This window comes from Bufo bufo, chromosome 8 (assembly GCF_905171765.1).
Source record: "Bufo bufo chromosome 8, aBufBuf1.1, whole genome shotgun sequence".
Classification (NCBI taxonomy): domain Eukaryota; kingdom Metazoa; phylum Chordata; class Amphibia; order Anura; family Bufonidae; genus Bufo; species Bufo bufo.
Genome location: NC_053396.1, coordinates 211511033 through 211536609, shown reverse-complemented (window position 1 = coordinate 211536609; position 25577 = coordinate 211511033). Strand labels below are relative to the sequence as shown.

At 44.3% G+C, this 25577-nt stretch overlaps 1 protein-coding gene and 2 non-coding genes across 6 annotated transcripts in view; all 3 read left to right on the top strand.

Moving 5' to 3' along the window:
• The window catches only part of SRPX2 (sushi repeat containing protein X-linked 2), a 40457-nt gene that overhangs the window by 3244 nt on the left and 11636 nt on the right, over window positions 1-25577 (top strand). The window contains exons 2-3 of one of the 4 annotated variants that reach the window (XM_040405586.1): window positions 1945-2055; window positions 17494-17577. In XM_040405586.1, the coding sequence (XP_040261520.1) occupies window positions 1992-2055; window positions 17494-17577 (148 nt within the window). In that variant the 5' untranslated portion in view covers window positions 1945-1991. Of the gene's footprint in view, window positions 1-1944; window positions 2056-4643; window positions 4779-17285; window positions 17424-17493; window positions 17578-25577 lie in introns of those variants that run through there. The other 3 variants (XM_040405587.1, XM_040405588.1, XM_040405585.1) reach the window with 3 other exon arrangements.
• TRNAE-CUC lies at window positions 3969-4040 on the top strand. The gene has a single exon. It is a non-coding gene; the product is annotated as a tRNA-Glu (tRNA).
• TRNAE-CUC lies at window positions 4383-4454 on the top strand. The gene has a single exon. It is a non-coding gene; the product is annotated as a tRNA-Glu (tRNA).

The window sequence follows — 25577 nt, the reverse complement described above, 5'->3', positions numbered from 1 at the left end:
TGAGATATCTTGCAGAGGGATGCAGCACTCTTAAAATTGCAAAGCTTCTGAAGCGTGATCATCGAAAAATCAAGCGTTTCATTCAAAATAGTCAACAGGGTCGCAAGAAGCGTGTGGAAAAACCAAGGCGCAAAATAACTGCCCATGAACTGAGAAAAGTCAAGCGTGCAGCTGCCAAGATGCCACTTGCCACCAGTTTGGCCATATTTCAGAGCTGCAACATCACTGGAGTGCCCAAAAGCACAAGGTGTGCAATACTCAGAGACATGGCCAAGGTAAGAAAGGCTGAAAGACGACCACCACTGAACAAGACACACAAGCTGAAACGTCAAGACTGGGCCAAGAAATATCTCAAGACTGATTTTTCTAAGGTTTTATGGACTGATGAAATGAGAGTGAGTCTTGATGGGCCAGATGGATGGGCCCGTGGCTGGATTGGTAAAGGGCAGAGAGCTCCAGTCCGACTCAGACGCCAGCAAGGTGGAGGTGGAGTACTGGTTTGGGCTGGTATCATCAAAGATGAGCTTGTGGGGCCTTTTCGGGTTGAGGATGGAGTCAAGCTCAACTCCCAGTCCTACTGCCAGTTTCTGGAAGACACCTTCTTCAAGCAGTGGTACAGGAAGAAGTCTGCATCCTTCAAGAAAAACATGATTTTCATGCAGGACAATGCTCCATCACACGTGTCCAAGTACTCCACAGCGTGGCTGGCAAGAAAGGGTATAAAAGAAGAAAATCTAATGACATGGCCTCCTTGTTCACCTGATCTGAACCCCATTGAGAACCTGTGGTCCATCATCAAATGTGAGATTTACAAGGAGGGAAAACAGTACACCTCTCTGAACAGTGTCTGGGAGGCTGTGGTTGCTGCTGCACGCAATGTTGATGGTGAACAGATCAAAACACTGACAGAATCCATGGATGGCAGGCTTTTGAGTGTCCTTGCAAAGAAAGGTGGCTATATTGGTCACTGATTTGTTTTTGTTTTGTTTTTGAATGTCAGAAATGTATATTTGTGAATGTTGAGATGTTATATTGGTTTCACTGGTAAAAATAAATAATTGAAATGGGTATATATTTGTTTTTTGTTAAGTTGCCTAATAATTATGCACAGTAATAGTCACCTGCACACACAGATATCCCCCTAAAATAGCTAAAACTAAAAACAAACTAAAAACTACTTCCAAAAATATTCAGCTTTGATATTAATGAGTTTTTTGGGTTCATTGAGAACATGGTTGTTGTTCAATAATAAAATTAATCCTCAAAAATACAACTTGCCTAATAATTCTGCACTCCCTGTAGTCAGATCCAGGTGAAAATATCACTACTGTAGTATCGGAGCTTTTATTTTGTTATTATTCCTTTTAGGTTACATGAACACGACCGTATGTGTTTTGCGCAAATTGCGGATCCGCAAAGAAAACAACGGATGACATCCGTATGCCATCCATTTTTTTTTGCGAATCCATTGTAACTAGTGTTGAGCGAACTTGTGTTTTAAGTTCGGCGTCTAAAGTTCGGGTTATCGAAGAATTGCGTTATGGATTCCGCTACCACGGACCATAACGGAATTTAGAATCCATAACGAGATTCTTCGATGACCCAAACTTTATACGCCGAACTTAAAACACAAGTTCGCTCAACACTAATTCTAACAATGCCTAAAACGGATAAGAATAGGACATGTTCTATTTTTTTTGCGGGGCTACGGAACGGACATACTAATGCGGACAGCACATTGGGTGCTGTCTGCATTTTTTGCGGACCCATTGAAATGAAAGGGTCCGCGTCCTATCCACAAAAAAAAAAACGGACGCGAAAACAGAGAACATTCGTGTGCATGTAGCCTTTTACACATTATTTTAGGAGAAAAAGTTTCCTTTGCATGAAAGGCGCAGATTGTTCTTTGATTTGACTCAGCTGTGAAATCCATTTCCTCTGTAGATTTTGCTGACCGGCTCAGTTTGAAAGAAGTGAAAAGCATACCTGCAATGGAACAATCCACTCCACTGCTGCTCGTCCTCCTCCGGGCGGTGACCGCTCTGCATTATGAAGGTAAATCCGTGTGTAGTCTGACCATTTCAGAATCTTATTTTTACATTGGTAAATCAGTCGTTTTTCACACTTCATTCCACTGCATTCCTTCCAGTTACATTTCTGTTATTTCACACTGGAAACTTGCGATGACATTCAGATATTACAAGTTGCATCCAGTTAGGACAACTCGCATTGAGGGTCATTTTCCAATAGGCTGGGAGACATTCACTGCTAGGAGCCCCACATACATACGTACATCAAGGTTCTTGCCGCGGCGAGTGCTACAATGGCCACGACTCCTAAGGCCCAGGCATGGGATTCAGCCAGTTCCCTCAGGTTCTCCAGCTGGAGATGAGCGCCTCCATTCCATAGTTTGGCTCCTTAGGGCCTTTTGAAAGTTGGGTGGTATGCGTGTAGTAGTGTATTTATGAGTATTGCATATATATGGTGTATGTATATGTAAACATGTGTCTAGTGTTGAGTGAACTTGTTTTTTAAGTTCGGCGTCTAAAGTTTGGGTTATCGAAGAATCCTGTTATGGATTCCTCTACCACGGACCATAAAGGAATTTAGAATCCATAACGGGATTCTTCGATAACCCGAACCCGAACTTTAGACGCCGAACTTAAAAAAGAAGTTTGCTCAACACTACATGTGTCGTGATGCCGCATGTCCGCCATTGAGTAGGGAACCACCCCTGCTAAGGCCGCTTTCCACGAGTAGATAATTTAATTCAAATGAGCAACGAACTAGTCCTTATTGGAATTTGCTGTAAATGATACCCGTTTACTAGTGTTGAGCGAACTTCTGTTTTAAGTTCGGTGTCTAAAGTTCGGCCTCCGGTTAGCGGAGAATCCCAATATGGATTCCGAATTCCGTTGTGGTCCGTGGTAGCGGAATCAATAATGGCCGATTATTGATTCCGCTACCACGGACCACAACGGAATTCGGAATCCATATCGGGATTCTCCGCTAACCGGAAGCCGAACTTAAAACAGAAGTTCGCTCAACACTACCGTTTACACTTGTGGAATTCCGGACAGTGAACGATGATTTAGATATCTACATCAGTAATCACAAGAACGACAAACCAAACAATTTTGGTTTAAGCGTTCAATGCTTTTATAATAACTGATCGCGTTAGTTCAATTTTAAGTTTTTTAAACGACTATTTACTTATGCAAAGGGGCCTTCAGCTTTAGCTCGTAGAGTTGAGGGACCCCAACCTCAACAATCCAGCTCAGGGCTTATTTACATCTGTGTAGGGGGCTTCTTCGCAGATTTCACCAAAAAGAGCAGACGAAAAAGTCCTGTATGGTCTCTTTCACACGGTCAGTATATAGAGATGAGCGAGCTTTCCAGTTTGGCGTACAAGGTTCGGGTTATCTAAGAATTCCGTTATGGGTTCCGCTACCATGGACCATAACTTATTGCGGAATCCATAATGGAATTCTTAGATAACCCGAACCTTGTACGCCAAACTTGAAAACACAAGTTCACCCAACACTATCAGTACTATGGTCGGTATTTTTGCATCAGTATTTGTAAGCCAAAACCAAGGGTCCAAAGCACAGAAGAGGCACAAATATTTGTTTTTTACCTTTTCTCAGTAGGTTCCACTTCTGGTTTTGGCCTACAAATACTGATGCAAAATAAGAGACCATGCAGGACTCTTTAATGCTAAAACAGCAGACACCTGAACAGAAACCAAATGGGCCCCATTATAGTAAATGAGGTCTGTTCGACTGTTGGTTTTAGTTATGTGCCGAATTAGCTCTGTTACGTTTCGACACTTCTTTTATGTTCTGTTATGATCTGGCAGTTCTGTTATTTTTGTTATTCTGCTCTTCTAACAGCAGAAAAATGGAAATAACTAGTTCAGATGTGAATGAGGCTTCCTGTATGGACTAATTCCATCTTACTCTCAGCCTTCCCTGGTGGTCTAGTGGTTAGGATTCGGCGCTCTCACCGCCGCGGCCCGGGTTCGATTCCCGGTCAGGGAAATATGTTGTTTTTTTTTGTCTGAGCACTCAATGCTTTTGCTGTACTCTATAACTGATCGCTTTTGCTCAATTTTAAAAATTTTTTAAACAATTATCTAGTCATGTAAAGGAGCTTGAAGTTTTGCGGGACCCCCAACCTCAGCAATCCAGCGTAGGCATGGTTTACATCTGCGTCGGGGGGGCTGCGTTGCAGATTTTGCCAAAAACAGCAGACGAAAAAGTCTTGTATGCAGGACTTCTTATGCTAAAACAGCAGACACCTGAACAGAAACCAAATGGACCCCATTACAATAATCCTTTCTTATTGTCCTGTATGGACTAATTCTGCCCAATTCTCAGCTTTCCCTGGTGGTCTAGTGGTTAGGATTCGGCGCTCTCACCGCCGCGGCCCGGGTTCGATTCCCGGTCAGGGAAATTAATTTTTTTTTTCTTATCGTTACATTTTTTTTCTTATTAACATTTTCACAGTTGCAAAATTAGTTCTGTTACATTATTAATATAACGTGACAATGGAAGCAACATTTATGAATGTTTCCTTCTGCTACTTCCTAGCAGTGATCTGGATGAGCAATCATGTGACTCACAGGGGAAGTGCCTCATACATGCAAGTTCCAGACGCCACAGGTTTTTTCCTTTGCATTGCACGACCAGCAGCACAATCAGTGGGGCTTTTCTTAAGCTCAGGAGTTTTCAGGTCAGAAAATGGGGTTAATTTAAAGAAGCAAATGAAATCCCTTTGTGAGTGCCCTGAATTGTCTTATAGTTTTATAGTTTCATAAATAAAGGATCTTATTCAGTCTTTAGCTGTTGAGGAACTAAAAGTCCTTTTGGATGGGATTTGTTGGTACTTGTAGTCCTACTTTCACGTTCTATGGGACACATTCTTCTATTATGGTGCGATCTGTAATAAGCTGCAGAAAAGATACAGGGAGTTTAGATTAGATACATGGTATTTATGTGTAATGGTTCCACAATTTGACGATTAATTGCATATTAGCCAAAGTAGCTGGAAAGCAGAGCTTTTGTTAGTGAAATTTCCTGTTAAGCCGTGACCGTTCTGACCCCAGAGTGTAAACTGATTCCTGGGCGTGAAAGGGTTACAGCAATGTGAGTGCCCGCTGCTTAGTCACTGGAATACTTCAGTAATGTCTCATTCAGTCCTGAGGCCCCTGCTGTATGAGGCGCGTTTTATTGTGTATTTTATGACTTGTATTTTCTTGTCAATCCGAGCAAAACAAGACTCTGAGGCCTCCTGCCCACGACTGTAGGTGTCCCGTTGCTGTATTGCGGATCCGCAATACAAGGGCACCGTTCCGTGTGCATTTCGCATCCCATTGACTTGATTGGGTCCGCAAATCCGGAGATGCAGAACGTAAGCACGGAACGGAACACTACAGAAGCACTACAGAGGGCTTCCGTGGGGTTCTGTTCCGCAAAAAGATAGAGCATGTTCAATCTTTTTGCGGAACGGACGGATGCTGACCCATTCAAGTTGAATGGGTCTGGATCCGTCCCAGCGGCCGCACGGAGGTTGCCCGTGCATTGGGGACCGCAAATTGCATTCCCCAATGCATAGAATGGAACGAATACGTTCGTGTGCAGGAGGCCTAAGGCCGGGTTCACATCACCGTTTAGATCCGTCTGAAGAACAGAAAAATAAAGGAAAAAATGGGTGCTGTATTTTAAGCATCCGTTATGCTCAGTTATGCATATTATGTTATGTTATTTCAGACGGAAAAAAATGTCCTGCATATCGGATCAGAAGAACGGGGAAAAAAACGGTGATGTGAACCTAGCCTTACCCTACTAACTTTAGGCTGGTGGCATACTCTACGACTGCACAAGATTCCAATGATTATAAGGTGCATTCACACTGCGTTTGTAGTGTACTTCGAATTTCCCGAGATATTCCGTCGTCTGTGTGGCCATACAGAGGCATGTGTCGCACATAGGCTCCCGTGTTAAAAATAAAAGTGTATACCACTCTTTATGGAATACCGTAGTTGTCTATGCTATCCCACACAGCACAAGAACAAAAAAGGTATACTAGCCCAATGAGCAGCCAAAAGCAGTGTCTTTAGGCCTTTGTTAGGTAAATCTGGGCTTTTAGAAAAATTTGCTTTCCCAGTGCATACTCCGAATGTAGATTGCAAAGCAGTCAAATGTTATGCCATGCAAAAATGTCCTTTTACACGGACAGATGTGTCAGACAATTATTGGGAACAAACCAAACGTTCCTGATAATAGCCTGAGATGAAGGCAGCATTTACATGCACTCACTCCCCAATGCCAGGACGAGCGATTCATACAGCGATCGATTGTCCCCATAGATAATCATTTTTCCTGGGCAGCAGATCGCTGTTGACTGCAGGATCTGCTGCACGGGAACGATGATTTCTGGTGCCTGCTGAAAAACATGATCAATGCACAGCACAAACGATCATTCCTGATTATTGGTCTGTGTAAAGGACCTTAAAGGAATTCTGTCACCCAGTTTTAGCCTATAGAGATGCGAACATGCACGGCTAGATCGCCGCTAGGTGGAAGGAACAGAGTCCACCCAGGGCCAGACTTAAGGCTGTGCAACCACACAGGGTGCGTCGCCCTGGACTCCTGAAGGGAACACCAGACAGTCTACTTTGCCGGGTAACTGGTCGCCAGGTCGATTCACCCGGTTTCTGGGCACCCCTTGCACTCAATTGTATATGCATCCCCAGGCCACAGATATAATTGAGCAGTATGCTCAGGGTCAGGACCGTGCAGAGAAGAGTGATGTCATTATCATGTGACCAGCGCAGGAAGCGAGCGGCAGTGCAGACAAGTGCGGACGGACCTGTGAGCTTAGTGGTTTCTCTTCCATTAAAAGTTGTCAAATACAAGGAGTTGTAAATCTTTCTTTTTACTCACTGCCCTCTGACATACCATAATAACATCCTATAAATGCTGGGAGTTGTAGTTCTTTCCTATTATATCCTTCTCTATGTCATCACCACTGATGCTCCATATTAATAGTCTGTGCATGCTGGGATTTGTAGGTCTCTTATACCTCTTTCCCTATAATGTCCACTGATGCCCCATGATAATGAGCTGGACATGCTTGGAGTGGTAGTCCTCTACTCTTTTACCCCCTCCCTGTATTGCCCCCTAATTTGCAATAATAACAATATGGTCAGGATGCGACTTGTAGTTCTCTTGTCACTATTAAAATGTTCTGCAGCATCTGAGGCTGTTCACATCTGCGCTAGTGGTCTGCTGCGTACATCATAGAGGAAGAGAGGGAGGCCATCAATAACGAAGATAAACTCCACTAAACATACACAGCCACCCATCTGTAGATGGCACTGTTTTTTGGGGTTCTTGCCCCTCAGCATGACAGGAAGATGCGCATTAAGGAATTCAATGTATGGCTTGGTGAATGGTGTCTGAACCAAGGGTTTGGCTTTGTGTCTCATGTTAGCTCTCGTTGGAATGGAAAAGAACTGTACAAGAAAGATGGTTTGCATCTTTCTCTCAAGGGAACGAATGTCCTCAGTGAACAATTCCAAGTATTTTCTAAGGAGCATTTAAACTAGGAAAGGGGGGCAAAAGGGTGATAATCCAGCAGTCCGACTGCCCCCCGGAACAATGCCAAAAGATGCCAGTAGCACAGAGGTTAAGAAATGACAAGCTCAGAGTCTTGCCTACAAATGCTCGCAGTTTAGGGAATAAGATCAATGAACTTGAGTCTATAATGGCATCTGAGAATATAGATTTAGTGGCTGTTACTGAGACATGGTTCAATGGGAGTAATGACTGGGATATAACAATACCAGGGTTCTCTCTATATAGGAAAGACAGAGAAGGCAAGAAAGGGGGAGGGGTGGCCCTGTTTGTGAAAGATAGCATAAAATCTAATTTAATACAAGTTAGCGAGACCAATTTAGAGTCAGTTTGGGTTACCTTGCAGCTCGATAATCATAAGGTAACTCGTGTAGGTGTGATATATAGACCACCTAGCCAAGTCAAAGAATTAGATGATCTACTAGTTGAGGAAATAGCTAAAATGACATTGAAATGGGAAGTTCTCATTATGGGAGACTTTAATCTTCCTCATGTAAACTGGAAAACCAAAATAGCTAGTTCTGGCAGGAGTACAGATATTCTAAATTCCCTACTGGGATTATCTCTACAGCAAGTAGTTGAGGAGCCAACCCGGAAGGAGGCCATTTTAGATTTAGTATTTACAAATCGGAATTTGGTATATGATATTAGTGTAGGGGAAAGCTTGGGATCTAGTGATCACCAGTCAGTGTGGTTTACTATAAGTACAGTGACTGAGTCACACCACACAAAAACAAAAGTTTTAGTTTTTAGAAAAACTGACTTTTCTAAAATTAGATTAGTGGTATACGAGTCCCTATCAGATTGGAACAGTTTCAATGGAGTGCAGGAGAAATGGGACTACTTAAAAGAGGCACTATTGAAGGCAACAGATAATTGCATTAGGCTTGCCAGTAAAAGCAAAAAAAGGAAGAGACCACTGTGGTACTCAGCAGAAGTGGCCAAAATCATTAAAAACAAAAAGATAGCATTTAGTAATTATAAAAAAAAAAACTAGGATGACAGGCAAATTTATAAGATTAGGCAGAGAGAGGTCAAACAAGTTATAAGAGCTTCTAAAGCACCGGCAGAAGAGAAATTATCTTAGTCAGTGAAAAAAGGCGATAAGACATTCTTCAGATACATAAATGAAAGGAATTACCAAATTAAAAACAAAAGAAGGAAGGTATATGGAAGAAGATAAAGAACTAGCTGACTGCCTCAATGAATACTTCTGTTCAGTTTTTACAAAGGAAAATGAAGGAAAAGGACCTCAATTAGGAAGGAAGACTAATGAATCTTTTGATGCATGTGTCTTTACAGAGGAAGAGGTTCTAAGTCAGATGTCTAAAATTAATACAAATAAGTCACAGGGGCCTGATGGGATACACCCAAAGCTATTAAAAGAGCTCAGCTGTGAACTAGCAAAACCATTAACAGATTTATTTAACCAATCACTGGTAACAGGAGTCATCCCAGAAGATTGGAAATTAGCAAATGTGGTGCCCATTCACAAGAAAGGTAGTAGGGAGGAATCGGGCAACTATAGGCCAGTAAGCCTGACATCAATAGTGGAGAAATTGATGGAAACCATACTTAAGGAGAGGATTGTGGAACATCTAAAATCCCATGGATTGAAAGATGAAAAACAGCATGCGTTTACTTCAGGGAGATCATGTCAAACTAATCTTATTGATTTTTTTGATTGGGTGGCTAAAATAATAGATGGCGGAGGTGCAGTAGACATCGCTTATCTAGACTTTAGTAAGGCTTTTGATACTGTCCCACATAAAAGGCTTATCAATAAATTGCAGTCTTTGGGCTTAGACTCCCATATTGTTGAATGGATTAGGCAGTGGTTGAGGGACAGACAACAGAGGGTTGTAGTCAATGGAGTATATTCAGACCATGGTATTGTTACCAGTGGGGTACCTCAGGGATCTGTTCTGGGACCCATATTGTTTAATATCTTTATCAGCGAAATTGCAGACAGCCTCGATGGTAAGGTGTGTCTTTTTGCTGATGACACAAAGATTTGTAACAGGGTTGATGTTCCTGGAGGGATACTCCAAATGGAAAAGGATTTAGGAAAACTAGAGGAATGGTCAAAAATCTGGCAACTAAAATTTAATGTTGATAAGTGCAAGATAATGCACCTGGGGCGTAAAAACCCAAGAGCAGAATATACAATCAGTGATACAGTCCTAACCTCAGTATCTGAGGAAAGGGATTTAGGGGTCATTATTTCAGAAGACTTAAAGGTAGGCAGACCATGTCATAGAGCAGCAGGAGATGCTAGCAGAATGCTTGGGTGTATAGGGAGAGGCATTACCAGTAGAAAGAGGGAGGTGCTCATGCCGCTCTACAGAGCACTAGTGAGACCTCATTTGGAGTATTGTGCTCAGTACTGGAGACCATATCTCCAGAAGGATATTGATACTTTAGAGAGAGTTCAGAGAAGAGCTACTAAACTAGTACATGGATTGCAGGAAAGATTAAAGGACCTTAACATGTATAGCTTGGAAGAAAGACGAGACAGAGGGGATATGATAGAAACTGCTAAATACATAAAGGGAATCAACAAGGTAGAAGAGGAGAGAATATTTAAAAGAAGAAAAACTGCTACAAGAGGACATAGTTTTAAATTAGAGGGGCAAAGGTTTAAAAGTAATATCAGGAAGTATTACTTTACTGAGAGAGTAGTGGATGCATGGAATAGCCTTCCTGCAGAAGTGGTAGCTGCAAATACAGTGAAGGAGTTTAAGCATGCATGGGATAGGCATAAGGCCATCCTTCATATAAGATAGGGCCGGGGCTATCCATAGTATTTAGTATATTGGGCAGACTAGATGGGCCAAATGGTTCTTATCTGCCGACACATTCTAGGTTTCTATGTTTCATCAGTCCAGAGCAGGATACTGGTTGGGTGGAATGTGTTAGTTTGTATACGTTTTTCCTCATGGATCTAAGCATCTCATCCAGACAACCCTGCTTTGTACTTGAGGAGGGGCAAGAACCCCAAAAGAGAGCTATCAATACTTGGATGTCTCTGGTTTGGCTGGTATGATGCAGTTTGCGCAGTTTTATATTATTGTAATTTTTAGTATTTGCGATTTTTCAATCATATCAGAACTATTGGATAACGTGGCCATAAGTCGATAGCCATGTGGCTGATATATGGTGATGTATATCTGCTGCGTACATCATATGGGGAGAGGGGGGCCATCAGTAACAAACTTAAATTCAACTAAATTTACAAAAGGAAAAATGCAATGATCGCAGGTTCTTCCATATTATTGGTGGCCACATCATCACTACCCAATTTATCAAATCCGAATATATGCAATATGCCAAAGTGAACCCCTAGATGCATAAACTTGATAGTGGTGATTAGTGTTGAGCGAACTTGTGTTTTAAGTTCAGCGTCTAAAGTTCGGGTTATCGAAGAATCGCGTTATGGATTCCGCTACCACGGACCATAACGGAATTTAGAATCCTAAACACGATTCTTCGATAACCCAAACCCGAACTTTAGACGCCGAACTTAAAACACAAGTTCGCTCAACACTAATGGTGATGTGAACCCGGCCTAACCAATACCACAGGTGTCGTCTGTATCCAGTAGACTACTTGCTGACACTGAGTCAGTTTATAATCCATGAGTAGATGGAGGAGGACGCGCTGTGCACAATGATTTCATTCCATTTGTAATGTTTTCCAAATGTCTTGAGGTTTTGTAGGAGAGACAGTCTGGAACCACAAAATGTATGCTCTCACTACTATGTGCGCTGGAACCTGACTTCCACTGGAAGTCCCCAATCATGATCCTGTACAGGAATGTGAAGGGGCTTTAGTTTCCCCTTACAAGTTCGAGCAGACGGCCTAGCCATCTCTATATCGGTGCCTCACACTCTGCAGAATTTGTTGCAGAATGGTGTTGTTTTGGCAGCAAACTCATGGATTTTTGCAAGCCTCGTTCTGATGAATGGAACAGATTTTCAGTCGCTGAAAATTGTGTAACACAATCTGCCATGTGTGAAGGCATCTTATAACTACTGTCTCGCTAAAACTGGTCATTATTTGAATGCAAAATAAGGTTCCAGTATTAAGCCAGTTAACGGGGTTGTCCGGGCTTTTTTTATTGATGACCTATGCTCAGGATAGGTCATCAATATCAGATCAGTGGGTCCGACAGCCGCACCCCCGTCGATCAGCTGTACGAGGAGACGGCGCACACAGTGTACACGTGCCATCTCCCTTCCTGTCCGCTGCTGTATGTCTATGGGACTGCAGCAGCGGACAGGAAGAGAGACGGGAGACGGCACGTGTATACTGTGTGCGCCGTCTCCTCGTACAGCTAATAGGGTAGGTCATCAATATCAGATCGGTGGTGGTCTGACACCCTGCACCCCCGCCGATCAGCTGTGCTAGGAGACGGCACGCACAGTATACACGTGCCATCTCCCTTCCTGTCCGCTGCTGTATGTCTATGGGACTGCAGCAGCGGACAGGAAGAGAGACGGGAGACGGCACGTGTATACTGTGCGCGCCGTCTCCTCGTACAGCTAATAGGGTAGGTCATCAATATCAGATCGGTGGTGGTCCGACACCCTGCACCCGCCCCGATCTGATATCGATGACCTATCCCAAGGATAGGTCATCAGTAGATAAAGCCCAGACAACTCCTTTAATGATTACATTAAATATACAGGGTGGGCCATTTATATGGATACACCTTAATAAAATGGGAATGGTTGGTGATATTAACTTCCTGTTTGTGGCACATTAGTATATGTGAGGGGGGAAACTTTTCAAGATGGGTGGTGGCCATTTTGAAGTCGGCCATTTTGAATCCAACTTTTGTTTTTTCAATAGGAAGAGGGTCATGTGACACATCAAACTTATTGGGAATTTCACACGAAAAACAATGGTGTGCTTGGTCTTAACGTAACTTTATTCTTTCATGAGTTATTTACAAGTTTTTGACCACTTATAAAATGTGTTCAATGTGCTGCCCATTGTGTTGGATTGTCAATGCAACCCTCTTCTCCCACTCTTCACACACTGATAGCAACACCGCAGGAGAAATGCTAGCACAGGCTTCCAGTATCCGTAGTTTCAGGTGCTGCACCATTGATGGTATGGTGTGGTATATGGGGTACAAAGATAGTGGGGCCATTCTTCATCAATGGAAACCTCAAGGCCACTGGATATGCGAAATTGCTACATGATGATGTGCTTCCCTCTTTATGCACTGAAGCTGGTACGTTCCCTGAGTTTTTCCAGCAAGATGGTGCACCCATCACCACATTATGGGTGTCAGGTCCAAACATTCCTAGATGAACAGTTTCCTGGAAAGTGGATTAGTCGTTGTGGGCCAGTTGAATGGCCCCCAGGGTCTCCCGATCTGACCCCCTTAGACTTTTATCTTTGGGGTCATCTGAAGGCAATTGTCTATGCTGTGAAGATACGAGATGTGCAGCACCTGAAACTACGGATACTGGAAGCCTGTGCTAGCATTTCTCCTGCGGTGTTGCTATCAGTGTGTGAAGAGTGGGAGAAGAGGGTTGCATTGACAATCCAACACAATGGGCAGCACATTGAACACATTTTATAAGTGGTCAAAAACTTGTAAATAACTCATGAAAGAATAAAGTTACGTTAAAACCAAGCACACCATTTTTCTTGTGAAATTCCCAATAAGTTTGATGTGTCACATGACCCTCTTCCTATTGAAAAAACAAAAGTTGGATTCAAAATGGCCGACTTCAAAATGGCCGCCATGATCACCACCCATCTTGAAAAGTTTCCCCCCTCACATATACTATTGTGCCACAAACCGGAAGTTAATATCACCAACCATTCCCATTTTATTAAGGTGTATCCATATAAATGGCCCACCCTGTATATTGTCATAATCTTTTTACAAGATTGAGCATTTTTCTATTACCCCCTCCCCCCAGTCCCTGGAGAATTTCCTGTGTTAGGCCCTTTCAATAGAGTAGCTTTCAGTAGCATATTGGAACCATTTATATGTTTTATATAAGCAGCACTGCCATAGGTTATGGTAGGCACAGTATAACAGCAGAGCAGCTATTGATAGTGAATCCTTCCATTGTAGCTGCCATTTTTGCAAAATATCCCCTGTAATATTGGTGGTCACGTTCTATTAGTTACAAAGTAACAGTTTATCATCTGTTGCTAAGAATTTTTCAGGATTGGAAAAAATATCTGCTTTCTTTCAAAAAGTGCCACATTTATCCTCCGGCTGTACGGGATATGATATTGTAGCTCGGCTCCAGTCTCTGTCGCTCAGCAGTGTATTTGAAGTCACATGAGAGTCCAATGCGCTTGTAGATGGAGCTGCTAAATAATGTGTTTTAATATATAATATTTGTGTACATTTTGATTTAGTGAGACAGGAGAAAATATCATTATATCATTCTAAAACAAGAGTCAACTGGATTTTTTGATCGCAGGCCCCCTATAAAGGGAATTTATCATTAGAAAAAGACCTGTTGTTTAAGTCAACTTTTTGTGTTACACAGTTTGCAAATTTACTGCATCTCATTATCTATATTAAAAAAAAATAATAATAATTGCAGTTTTCACACTGACTACAAAGGTCTCAAGAGACTGACACTCCCTGATCTCTGGAGATCACTTTTCAGCAGTCTTATCATCATCAGCTTACAAATATGACCTTTGCACAGGTTACAGAGCATGCTCGCTACATTCTCCCATAGATGTCAATGAGTCGTCTCCAGACAACATTTTCTTATGGTCAATGAGAACAGAAGTCAAAACCAGGAAGTCATGTCAGGGTCCCAAAACAGCAAGCAGGAAAGCAAGGTCAATATCCAAAGCCGGGGGTGAAATATATCGAAGAAGGCACAAAATAAAAACATCATATGTGTCACTATCTGGGACATCCCGCAAATTTGAGTCTTTTATCAGTAGTAATAAGTCAGAACAACTGAACAGCTCCAGAATTATTACCGCCATTATACCATAACCTGGATGGAAGAGAACCTTCACAGACTTCTTTATTTTTCTCATTTATCTGCTTGCCTGGAGGACTTCCTTACCTTTCTGTGGGTGGGCAGTAGCTCACATGAGACCTTCAAGCAACTGTCCCTCATACATGTGGTACTACTGCACCCGTAATGCCCTTCTCCACTGTTTAGAGACAGATATAGCTACTTATTTCAATGGATTTTGTGTCTGGGCAAATTGCGGTCCGCAGCACAGGTACGGAACCCTAACGTTTGTGTGCATGTATCCTGAGGCTACATGCACACGACCGTATGTGTTTTGCGGTCCGCAAATTGCGTATCCGCAAAAAAAAACGGATGACATCTGTTTTTTTTGCGGATCCATTGTAACAGTGCCTAAAACGGACAAGAATAGGACATGTTATATTTTTTTTTGCGGGGCTACGGAGCGGACATACTGATGTGGACAGCACGCGGTGTGCTGTCCGCATTTTTTTCCGGACTCATTGAAATGAATGGGTCCACATCCTATCTGCAAAAAAAACGGAATGGACACAGAAACAAACAATGTTCGTGTGCATGTAGCCTTAGGCTCCATTCACACGTCCTTAACATGTTTTGCGGATCCGCTGATCTGCAAAACACAGACAGCGGCAATGTGCATTCCGCATTTTGCGGACCGCACATCGCCGGCACTAATAGAATATGCCTATTCTTTTCCGCAATTGCGAACAAGAATAGGACATGTTCTATTTTTTTCAGGAACGGAAATGTGGGTCCGCATTTCCGGAGCCAGGCCGCACATCGTGGGGCCCCATAGAAATGAATGGGTCCGCAATTCCGTTCCGCTAAATGCGGAACGAAATTGCGGACGTGTGAATGGAGCCTTATCCTGAGGATAGGTCATCAGGGAAAGAAAATCTTTGAAAACCCCTTTATACTCCCAAGTTAAAATGGAAAACCCTTTAAGGGAAAGTGACAGGACATTTGACACAGACGGGGTCGGACTGAGCGCTTTATGTGGCTGAACATCCTAGGACTCTAAATTAAATCTTGCGATACACAGTGAGGGGGCTCCTCTGAAGAGAAATCAATGGTAATGGGATTTCACGGCCCTGGAACGTCGATCTCGCGCTCCAGCCGCTCTCCTGCTGCCTGTAAAGTAATGAAATGAAATCCACTTGTTTCCTCTGTGGAGTCTTTACTGGGAAACTGTGAACTTTAGAATTACTGTCTCTTCCATCTCTCTGTCCGCGGGTGATTCTGGTTGAGGGTGAAATGAATAACCACAATGGACTAGAGATTTACGTTGCGTTCATACATTGCGGATACGCTGTGGATTTTGCAAATGTGGGCGTATTACCAAATCGCTTCCGCGTAGTATGTGAACATATGCTGTGGACTTCTGCCATGGATTTAAATGGATGTGGTACATCTGTGGCAGGTCCGCAGCAAAATCCACAACATGTCAGCTCCTATGTCTTGTGGGTTTGTTTTGAATTATTTTGCGGTGGATTTTTCCCGCTGACTGTGCATGTCTGGTAGACGTAGCCTTTATTATAGCATCAGGAGCTATTATTCCCGGTAGAAACTAATACTTATTAAAACTTCATATGGAGTCTGATTTCTGCCTGTCGTAAGAAGAAAGGAGAGAGAATGGGCTATGTATGTGACTCCATAACTGCTTCTGTAAGGCTCTGTTCACATCTGTGTGATGTCCCGATCAGAAGCCTGCATTGCAGATGTTCGGTTATACAGGGTGGGCCATTTATATGGATACACCTTAATAAAATGTGAATGGTTGGTGATATTAACTTCCTGTTTGTGGAAAATTAGTATATGTGAGGGGGGAAACTTTTCAAGATGGGTGGTGACCATGGCGGCCATTTTGAAGTCGGCCATTTTGAATCCAACTTTTGTTTTTTCAATAGGAAGAGGGTCATGTGACACATCAAACTTATTGGGAATTTCACAAGAAAAACAATGGTGGCTTGGTTTTAACGTAACTTTATTCTTTCATGAGTTATTTACAAGTTTCTGACCACTTATAAAATGTGTTCAATGTGCTGCCCATTGTGTTGGATTGTCAATGCAACCCTCTTCTCCCACTCTTCACACACTGATAGCAACACCGCAGGAGAAATGCTAGCACAGGCTTCCAGTATCCGTAGTTTTAGGTGCTGCACATCTCGTATCATCTGAAGGTAATCGTCTATGCTGTGAAGATACGAGATGTGCAGCACCTGAAACTACGGATACTGGAAGCCTGTGCTAGCATTTCTCCTGCGGTGTTGCTATCAGTGTGTGAAGAGTGGGAGAAGAGGGTTGCATTGACAATCCAACACAATGGGCAGCACATTGAACACATTTTATAAGTGGTCAGAAACTTGTAAATAACTCATGAAGAATAAAGTTACGTTAAAACCAAGCACACCATTGTTTTCCGTGTGAAATTCCCAATAAGTTTGATGTGTCACATGACCCTCTTCCTATTGAAAAAAATAAAGTTGGATTCAAAATGGCCGACTTCAAAATGGCCGCCATGGTCACCACCCATCTTGAAAAGTTTCCCCCCTCACATATACTAATGTGCCACAAACAGGAAGTTAATATCACCAACCATTCCCATTTTATTAAGGTGTATCCATATAAATGGCCCACCCTGTATATTCGGAGAAGGAGAGCGCAGCAAGCAGAGCTATTTTTCCAGACAAAATGATATACACCACGTTGGCACTAATTCCAATTCAGTGGGGTCCGTTTGACTTTTTGGTTTTCATTATGGAGTCAGCTACTCCAAAACACAATGATAAGAGGTCAGGACACAATGGTAAGAGAGTCATGTCTGAATAACAATTGTATTTTACCTCTACCTTTAGGCTCAGGTTATCCCTCAGATGAAAGCTACAGTAATGAGGCTTATGTTGAGCAGCGCCCATCTGTACTTCATCCAGATTACAGAGGTAAGACCCTTCCAAATTATTAAGATTGGTCTGTGAAAATACAGCTGTGAGGTTCTCTGAACCAGTATCACACATGATTGGCTCAGTCAGTAGACAGTATCACACATGTTAAAAGGGTTATCCCATCTTAGACAATGGGGGCATATCGCTATTATATGCCCCCATTGTCTGATAGGTGCGGGTCCCACCTCTGGAACCCGCACCTACAAGGAGAACGGAGCCGGGGGAGAGTTGTGGCTGGAGGACCCCTGGTTTCCCGCGGTCTGTCCACCACCAGGTGCAGCTCCCCGCCTCTCCCATTGAAGTGATGCGCGGCCACCGCTCCCATTCACTTCTATGGTGCCGACGGAAATAGCCGAGCCAGCTAGCATAGAAATGAATGGAGGGCGGCTGCGCACGCGCAGTGCACCCTCCTCAACTTTCTCCGCTCTGTTCTCCTTGTAGGTGCGGGTCACAAAAACAGCCCCCCCCCCACAGCATATCTGCTGATGCTCTATTTATTTTCTATGAGACTGCAGGCAGTGCCGGGGCAAGGATTTTTGCCAACACAAGCAAAGCGTGTCCCCCCCCCCCCCTTGCAGCTCACCTGGCCCTGGATCCGTCTGCAGCAGCTGGCTTCTCCTCTATGTGGTCCCGGTATCTTCTCTCTACTTCAGACAATCGCTGGTTTGAGGACCGTATTTTTCGCCCTATAAGACGCACCTAGGACTTAGAGGAGGATAATAAGAAAAAAATATTTTCCATTGCATCTCAGGTCAGACCAGCAATCAGACCCCAAATGTTAATCAGACCTCAGATCAGAACCCCAATGCCTCAGATCAGCCCCCCATGTCAGCCATCAGCCCCCATCCATCAGCCCTCCATGTCAGCCATCAGCCCCCATGTCAGCCATCAGCCCCCATGTCAGCCATCAGCCCCCATGTCAGCCATCAGCCCCCATGTCAGCCATCATGCCCCCATGTCAGCCATCAGCCCCCATGTCAGCCATCAGCCCCCATGTCAGCCATCAGCCCCCATGTCAGCCATCATGCCCCCATGTCAGCCATCATGCCCCCATGTCAGCCATCAGCCCCCATGTCAGCCATCATGCATGTCAGCCATCAGCACAAATAAAAAAAAACAAAAAACATACTTCTCCTGCTCCTGGACGCCGCCGCTCCTCACCACCAGCGCTCTCTCTCTTCTTCCTGGCTCTCGGTGCGCAGCCCTTTACAGCAGACAGCCGAGCGGAGGACCAGGAAGCGGTGAGTACAGATCCTTCATTGCTTCCCGGTCCTCCGGTACTAATGAAGCGCTTCCAAAATGGAAGCGGTTCATTAGTATTCGCCCCATAAGACCCAGGGGCGAAAAATACAGGGCATTTAAAAAATATTTTTTATTATTTTTCCACCACCCCCGTCTCTGCGCCCTAAGGCAGCCGCTTGGTCTGCCTTATTATAATGCCGGCCTTGACTGCAGGAGATAGTCAAGTACAGCACTCGACTGTCTTCTGTAGCCCTATAGAAATGAATGGAGTAGCAGTATGCTTGACTGTGGTACAATTCATACAGGAAGGAAGGGACACAGCAGGACTCCCGTTCTTGTGATTGGTGTCGGTCCCAGCAATATGAGTTCCATGATCTTTTTTAGTATAATAGTATCTTGGAGCAACCCCTTAAGGTTCATCAGCTCAGCAGATTCTATGAAATATTACAGGCTTAGATACACAGGGGTATTCCGGTAGTTAAAAGTTATCCCCTATCCACAGGATGGCCAAGCGCTGTACTCTGCTATCTCCAGAACTCCCATAGAAATGAGCGGAGCGCCAGCACACATGTGCTACCAGCCGCTCCAGTCACTTCAGGGGAGCTGCACAGAGTACGGGGCTCCCATTCTCGTGATCATTGGGGGTCCCAGCAGTAGGACCCCCACCAATCTGATAGTTATCCGCTATTCGAGCAATTTCTGGACGAGTTTATTCTTCCCTGAAGTTTCCTTTTACCAGTTTCTACAGTTCTGCACGCCTTTCGGGCACAGTTTAAAACCTGTTCCGCAAGGTGTGAAGTGGTACCTATTATGCAACAGATCCTGACTAGAGGCTCCACAAAAGGGTTAATATCTTTAATTTATAGAAACCTACTTATTGAGTCTACGGGAGATGGAATACTTCTGGCCAAGCAGAAATGGGAGAAAGATGTAGGTCCCATATCGGTAGACCAATGGAACGAGGTGTTGACGCCACAGCTCTCAGTTTGCGAGGGTCGGCATATGTCACAACTACTGCTTTTTCCCTGAGTATACAGTTATTCCTATATATTGGGGTTAGACCTGATCCTTCTTGTCGGAGATGCGGAACGGGCCCTGCATCTACTCTATGTATGTTATGGGGATGCACGCATCTGTCCGGCTTTTGAAGGCGATTTGGGACGTTTATTGTGTCCATGTCCTGTTTGATCCCAGGGCTTGTATTCTGGGTACTTTAGGGCCATGCACCGGGGATCACAATGTACTTCTTAGTGCGCAACGCTTACTATTTCAGGCCCAGAAGATGATTGCACAGCATTGGATTCGCCCGCATCCTCCCACTATTAATGGGTTTCTTGGGAGGGTAAATGAAGTGCTTCGTCTTGAGACGGGAGTCTATATGAAAAGAAAATATGTTTCCAAATTCACAGCCCTGTGGGACAAATGGTTCTCTGCTAGCAGGGAATTCTCTTCTTTCCAACTTGTCTGATCCTTCCTGTAGATTACGGTAACGTTCCTTCTGCTGTACACGTGTGGCCAACCTGATTTTCGATATGTTGTACAGGAAAAGTCCTGAGTATGGTAGGATAGGTGGGTGAGATGTTCTAGTGGGGGTATGGTGCACTCTGAACCCTTGAACATAGGTTCTGCGTTGGCTATATTTTGACAGGATATAGATGTGGCTCTTGGTAACCGTTTCTTCGCTTGGTGGTGGGTGGGACTTTAGGGACATAGCTGCATGATATGTATACCTTTTTGTAGATACAGTATTTACTGGAATGCCGTTGTCCCTATCATTAGTATACTATTAGAAAATGTTTTTTTTAAAAAGGATTTGATATACTGGCTTTCCCTAGAGTTGACGTTTCATGATGGAGAATATAATGCTGTGTGGTTCTTAGTCAGTATCGCATGATAGGCTTTGATAGGGAACCAGTTAACTTAAAAATAGTAAAGCCATGTCTTTACTCTTATATGAATCATTGTGTCATGTTTTGAGAATTCGAACCTCTGGTCTTAATTATGACTCCTGGTGATAAACAATGGCCCACAGTCCAACGAGGATTCTTGGAGGATGTTTCTGTAGTTACTCAGTTTGTTGTCTCTCTTACATAGCGTGTGTATCTCCCAGTCCTTGTTCGTAGCCCTAGGGATTTGTTTAGGCCAGAACAAAAACTCTACGCGCTTGCGTGAAAGTATTCATTCTTCATTTCTTGAGTTTTCTAAAGAATGATCTCTAAATCTGTGGTATGTGTCCTCCCTGGGAAACCTCAGCAGATGTATGAAATATCATCCTCCTGATAGACAGAAAGCTTCAGTAATATCTGTTACTGATTATCGACTCAACAATTGGCAACTGGAAGGCTCTATTCAACCCTAGTGGCCAGCACAATGGTGGTGAGCATCTCAAGATGCCTGATGTGTCACCACTGATAGAAAATGTTTTTTTTTCTAATTTTCTGGAGTAAATATGATTAAGATCTTCCCAGACCTGATAATTAAAACGAAAATGTATTTACCAGAAATTTTTATCTCCTGTAGTCTGTAGGCAGCACCGTCACGAACGGGCTAAAGCCCCCTAGGTATGACTAGTCAGAGACAGGTTTATAATTAGTAATTATCAATCAATCAATTAACCAATCACCGTAGCCCCTATAAAGCTGAACAGGAGGAAGGAGCCAGTATTTTTATAAAGCAATGTTAAATTAATTAAAGGGAGGGAAAGCTGTGCTGCCTACGGACTACAGGAAATGAAAATCTCAGGTAAATAAATTTTCATTTTCCTGGACGTCCTACGGCAGCACCGTCAGAAATAGGAGAAAAGACTACATTCAAATATTCTATGGTAAATAGAGGCCTTTGGAGTGAGAATGTCTAGCCTATATTTTCCCATCAAGAGTGCAAACGTTGACTATGCAGCAGCGTTGCAGATATCCAAGAGGAAAAAAAATACACTGACTCCTTCCTCCGGCTCAGCTTTATAGGGGCCAGGGTGATTGATCATTACTACTTATTGACCTGTCTCTGTCTAGTTGTACCCAGGGGGCTTTAACCCATTCCTGACTGTGCTCCCGTATCAGAAGTAAATGCGTCCTGGTTGTCTCACAGAAACCAAAGCCCAGTGGGCCATGGTTTTGGCATCCTGGTACTGATTTAGCTTCAGGATTGGGAACTTTAAGTTACAGAAGAGCTGAAGTGCATCCCAAGTACAGATGCCTATTGTAGCTGTAATATAATTATGCACAGCTGGAATAAGTTCATCAGCATCTAGAATATAGTGGCATGTGTGTACAGATATAGGGATTGCAGACGCATATGTTTAGGCATATTAAACAGCTTGTTTCAATCCCAGTGTCTTCCTGTTCGTTTCTGTTCTTACGTCAGAAAGCCTGTGTTTACAGGCTCCTCGAGACATCTCGGCCATCTAGTAGCGATTGCTCTGCTCTCACACAAGATACTCCATCATTATTTCACATCTGGTGGTTAAAGGGGTTTTCCAAGAATAATTAACTGTTCACTGAAGGCTCCTAGCCTGCATCGCCTACTGAAAGATTCATACGTGCCCTCTGCCTGCTGTTGTGGTCCTGTGCCCTGCCTCTTGTTCCTCCATCTTCCGTTCCCTAGCTTGTTTTATTCTGGCTGGCTATAGACATGGTCTCTTGTGTCGCTGCAGCCAATGACCGACTTCAGCAGTGACATGTCCCCAAGCGGCATATCACCACTGAAACCAGTCATTGTCTGCAGCGGTGCAGGTGCCATGTCCATGCTCCAGCCAGAAGAGAACCCGGGGACTGGAAGATGGAGAAATGGGAGTCAGTGCGCAAGTGGCAGGGAATAGGTAAGTATGAATCTTTTCAGCTATTCCTCCTCAATATGTGTTTTCATTGGGGAGAAGGAAATAAGTTGCTGATGGCAGCTTAGGTTAGGTTCACATCGGTGAACCACATACCTCCCAACTTTGTAGACGGGCACATTGTGTGGCATGCGAAGCAAAATTTTTCCACACTAGGCCACGCCTCTAACTCCGCCCAAAACATAACTATACACCTAATCCCACCCAGTCCCCTTAATACCCCCACATAGTAATTATTCCCCCTTCATGCCACCGCACTGTATTTATGCCCACATTGTGTCTTCACAGAATTATGCCCACATTGTGCCCCCAGTAATATGCCAACATTGTGCCCCCAGTAATAGGCCAACATTGTGCCCCCAGTAATAGGCCAACATTGTGCCCCCAGTAATAGGCCAACATTGTGCCCCCAGTAATATGCCCACATTGTGCCCCCAGTAATATGCCAACATTGTGCCCCCAGTAATATGCCAACATTGTGCCCCCCAGTAATATGCCCACATTGTGCCACCAGTAATATGCCCACATTGTGCCACCAGTAATATGCCCACATTGTGCCCCCAGTAATAGGCCAACATTGTGCCCCCAGTAATAGGCCAACATTGTGCCCCCAGTAATAGGCCAACATTGTGCCCCCAGTAATATGCCCACCTTGTGCCCCCAGTAATATGCCAACGATGTGCCCCCAGTAATATGCCCAGCTGTGCCCCCAGTAATATGCCCACATTGTGCCCCCAGTAATATGCCCACATTGTGCCCCCAGTAATATGCCCACATTGTGCCCCCCAGTAATATGCCCACATTGTGCCCCCCAGTAATATGCCCACATTGTGCCACCCAGTAATATGCACACATTGTGTCCCCCAGTAATATGCACACATTGTGTCCCCCAGTAATATGCACACATTGTGCCCCCCAGTAATATGCCCACATTGTGCCCCCAGTAATATGCACACATTGTGCCCCCCAGTAATATGCCCACATTGTGCCACCCAGTAATATGCACACATTGTGTCCCCCAGTAATATGCACACATTGTGTCCCCCAGTAATATGCACACATTGTGTCCCCCAGTAATATGCCCACATTGTGCCCCCCAGTAATATGCCCACATTGTGTCCCCCAGTAATATGCACACATTGTGTCCCCCAGTAATATGCACACATTGTGCCCCCCAGTAATATGCCCACATTGTGCCACCCAGTAATATGCACACATTGTGTCCCCCAGTAATATGCACACATTGTGTCCCCCAGTAATATGCACACATTGTGTCCCCCAGTAATATGCACACATTGTGCCCCCCAGTAATATGCACACATTGTGCCCCCCAGTAATATGCCTACATTGTGCCCCCAGTAATAGGCCAACATTGTGCCCCCAGTAATAGGCCAACATTGTGCCCCCAGTAATATGCCCACATTGTGCCCCCCAGTAATATGCCAACGATGTGCCCCCAGTAATATGCCCAGCTGTGCCCCCAGTAATATGCCCACATTGTGCCCCCAGTAATATGCCCACATTGTGCCCCCAGTAATATGCCCACATTGTGCCCCCCAGTAATATGCCCACATTGTGCCCCCCAGTAATATGCCCACATTGTGCCACCCAGTAATATGCACACATTGTGTCCCCCAGTAATATGCACACATTGTGTCCCCCAGTAATATGCACACATTGTGTCCCCCAGTAATATGCCCACATTGTGCCCCCAGTAATATGCACACATTGTGCCCCCCAGTAATATGCCCACATTGTGCCACCCAGTAATATGCCCACATTGTGTCCCCCAGTAATATGCACACATTGTGTCCCCCAGTAATATGCACACATTGTGTCCCCCAGTAATATGCCCACATTGTGCCCCCCAGTAATATGCCCACATTGTGTCCCCCAGTAATATGCACACATTGTGTCCCCCAGTAATATGCACACATTGTGCCCCCCAGTAATATGCCCACATTGTGCCACCCAGTAATATGCACACATTGTGCCCCCCAGTAATATGCCCACATTGTGCCACCCAGTAATATGCCCACATTGTGCCCCCCAGTAATATGCCCACATTGTGCCCCCCAGTAATATGCCCACATTGTGCCCCCCAGTAATATGCACACATTGTGCCCCCCAGTAATATGCACACATTGTGTCCCCCAGTAATATGCACACATTGTGCCCCCAGTAATAGGCCAACATTGTGCCACCCAGTAATATGCACACATTGTGCCCCCCAGTAATATGCACACATTGTGCCCCCCAGTAATATGCCAACATTGTGCCCCCAGTAATAGGCCAACATTGTGCCCCCAGTAATATGCCCACATTGTGCCCCCAGTAATATGCACACATTGTGCCCCCCAGTAATATGCCCACATTGTGTCCCCCAGTAATATGCACAAATTGTTCCCCCAAAAAGTTAAAAATAAATAAACACCACATACTTACCCTCTACCAAGCAGCAGCAGCAGGACATCGGCTGCCCTAGTCTGTGAAGGAGGCGGAGCCCATTGCTGACGGCCGCCCCCCGCACAGACCAGAGGAGTGGAGAGCCGGCAGGGGGGGGGGGGGGGGGGGGGGATGAAGCAGGGAACCTATGCCGGCTCTCTGCTTCATCATATTACAGGTAACTGTCTCTGCTTCCTATGGACGCACAGACAGCTGCCAGAAAGCGGGACATACCTCCCCCGTACCGGGACAGCGGGACAGCCACTGTAATCCGGGACTGTCCCGCCGGATCTGGGACGGTTGGGAGGTATGGAACCTGTATTCTGTCCCTGCATATAAACAAAATACTAGAATTTCGGCATATGCTCTACACCACTGCTGCCAGTGAACCTAGCCTTATCTCCCATGAGAACAATGATATTCAGGTGGCCTTATTGATCTTTCTCCTGGCATCTGATTTTGAGGAAGAGTTGGCATA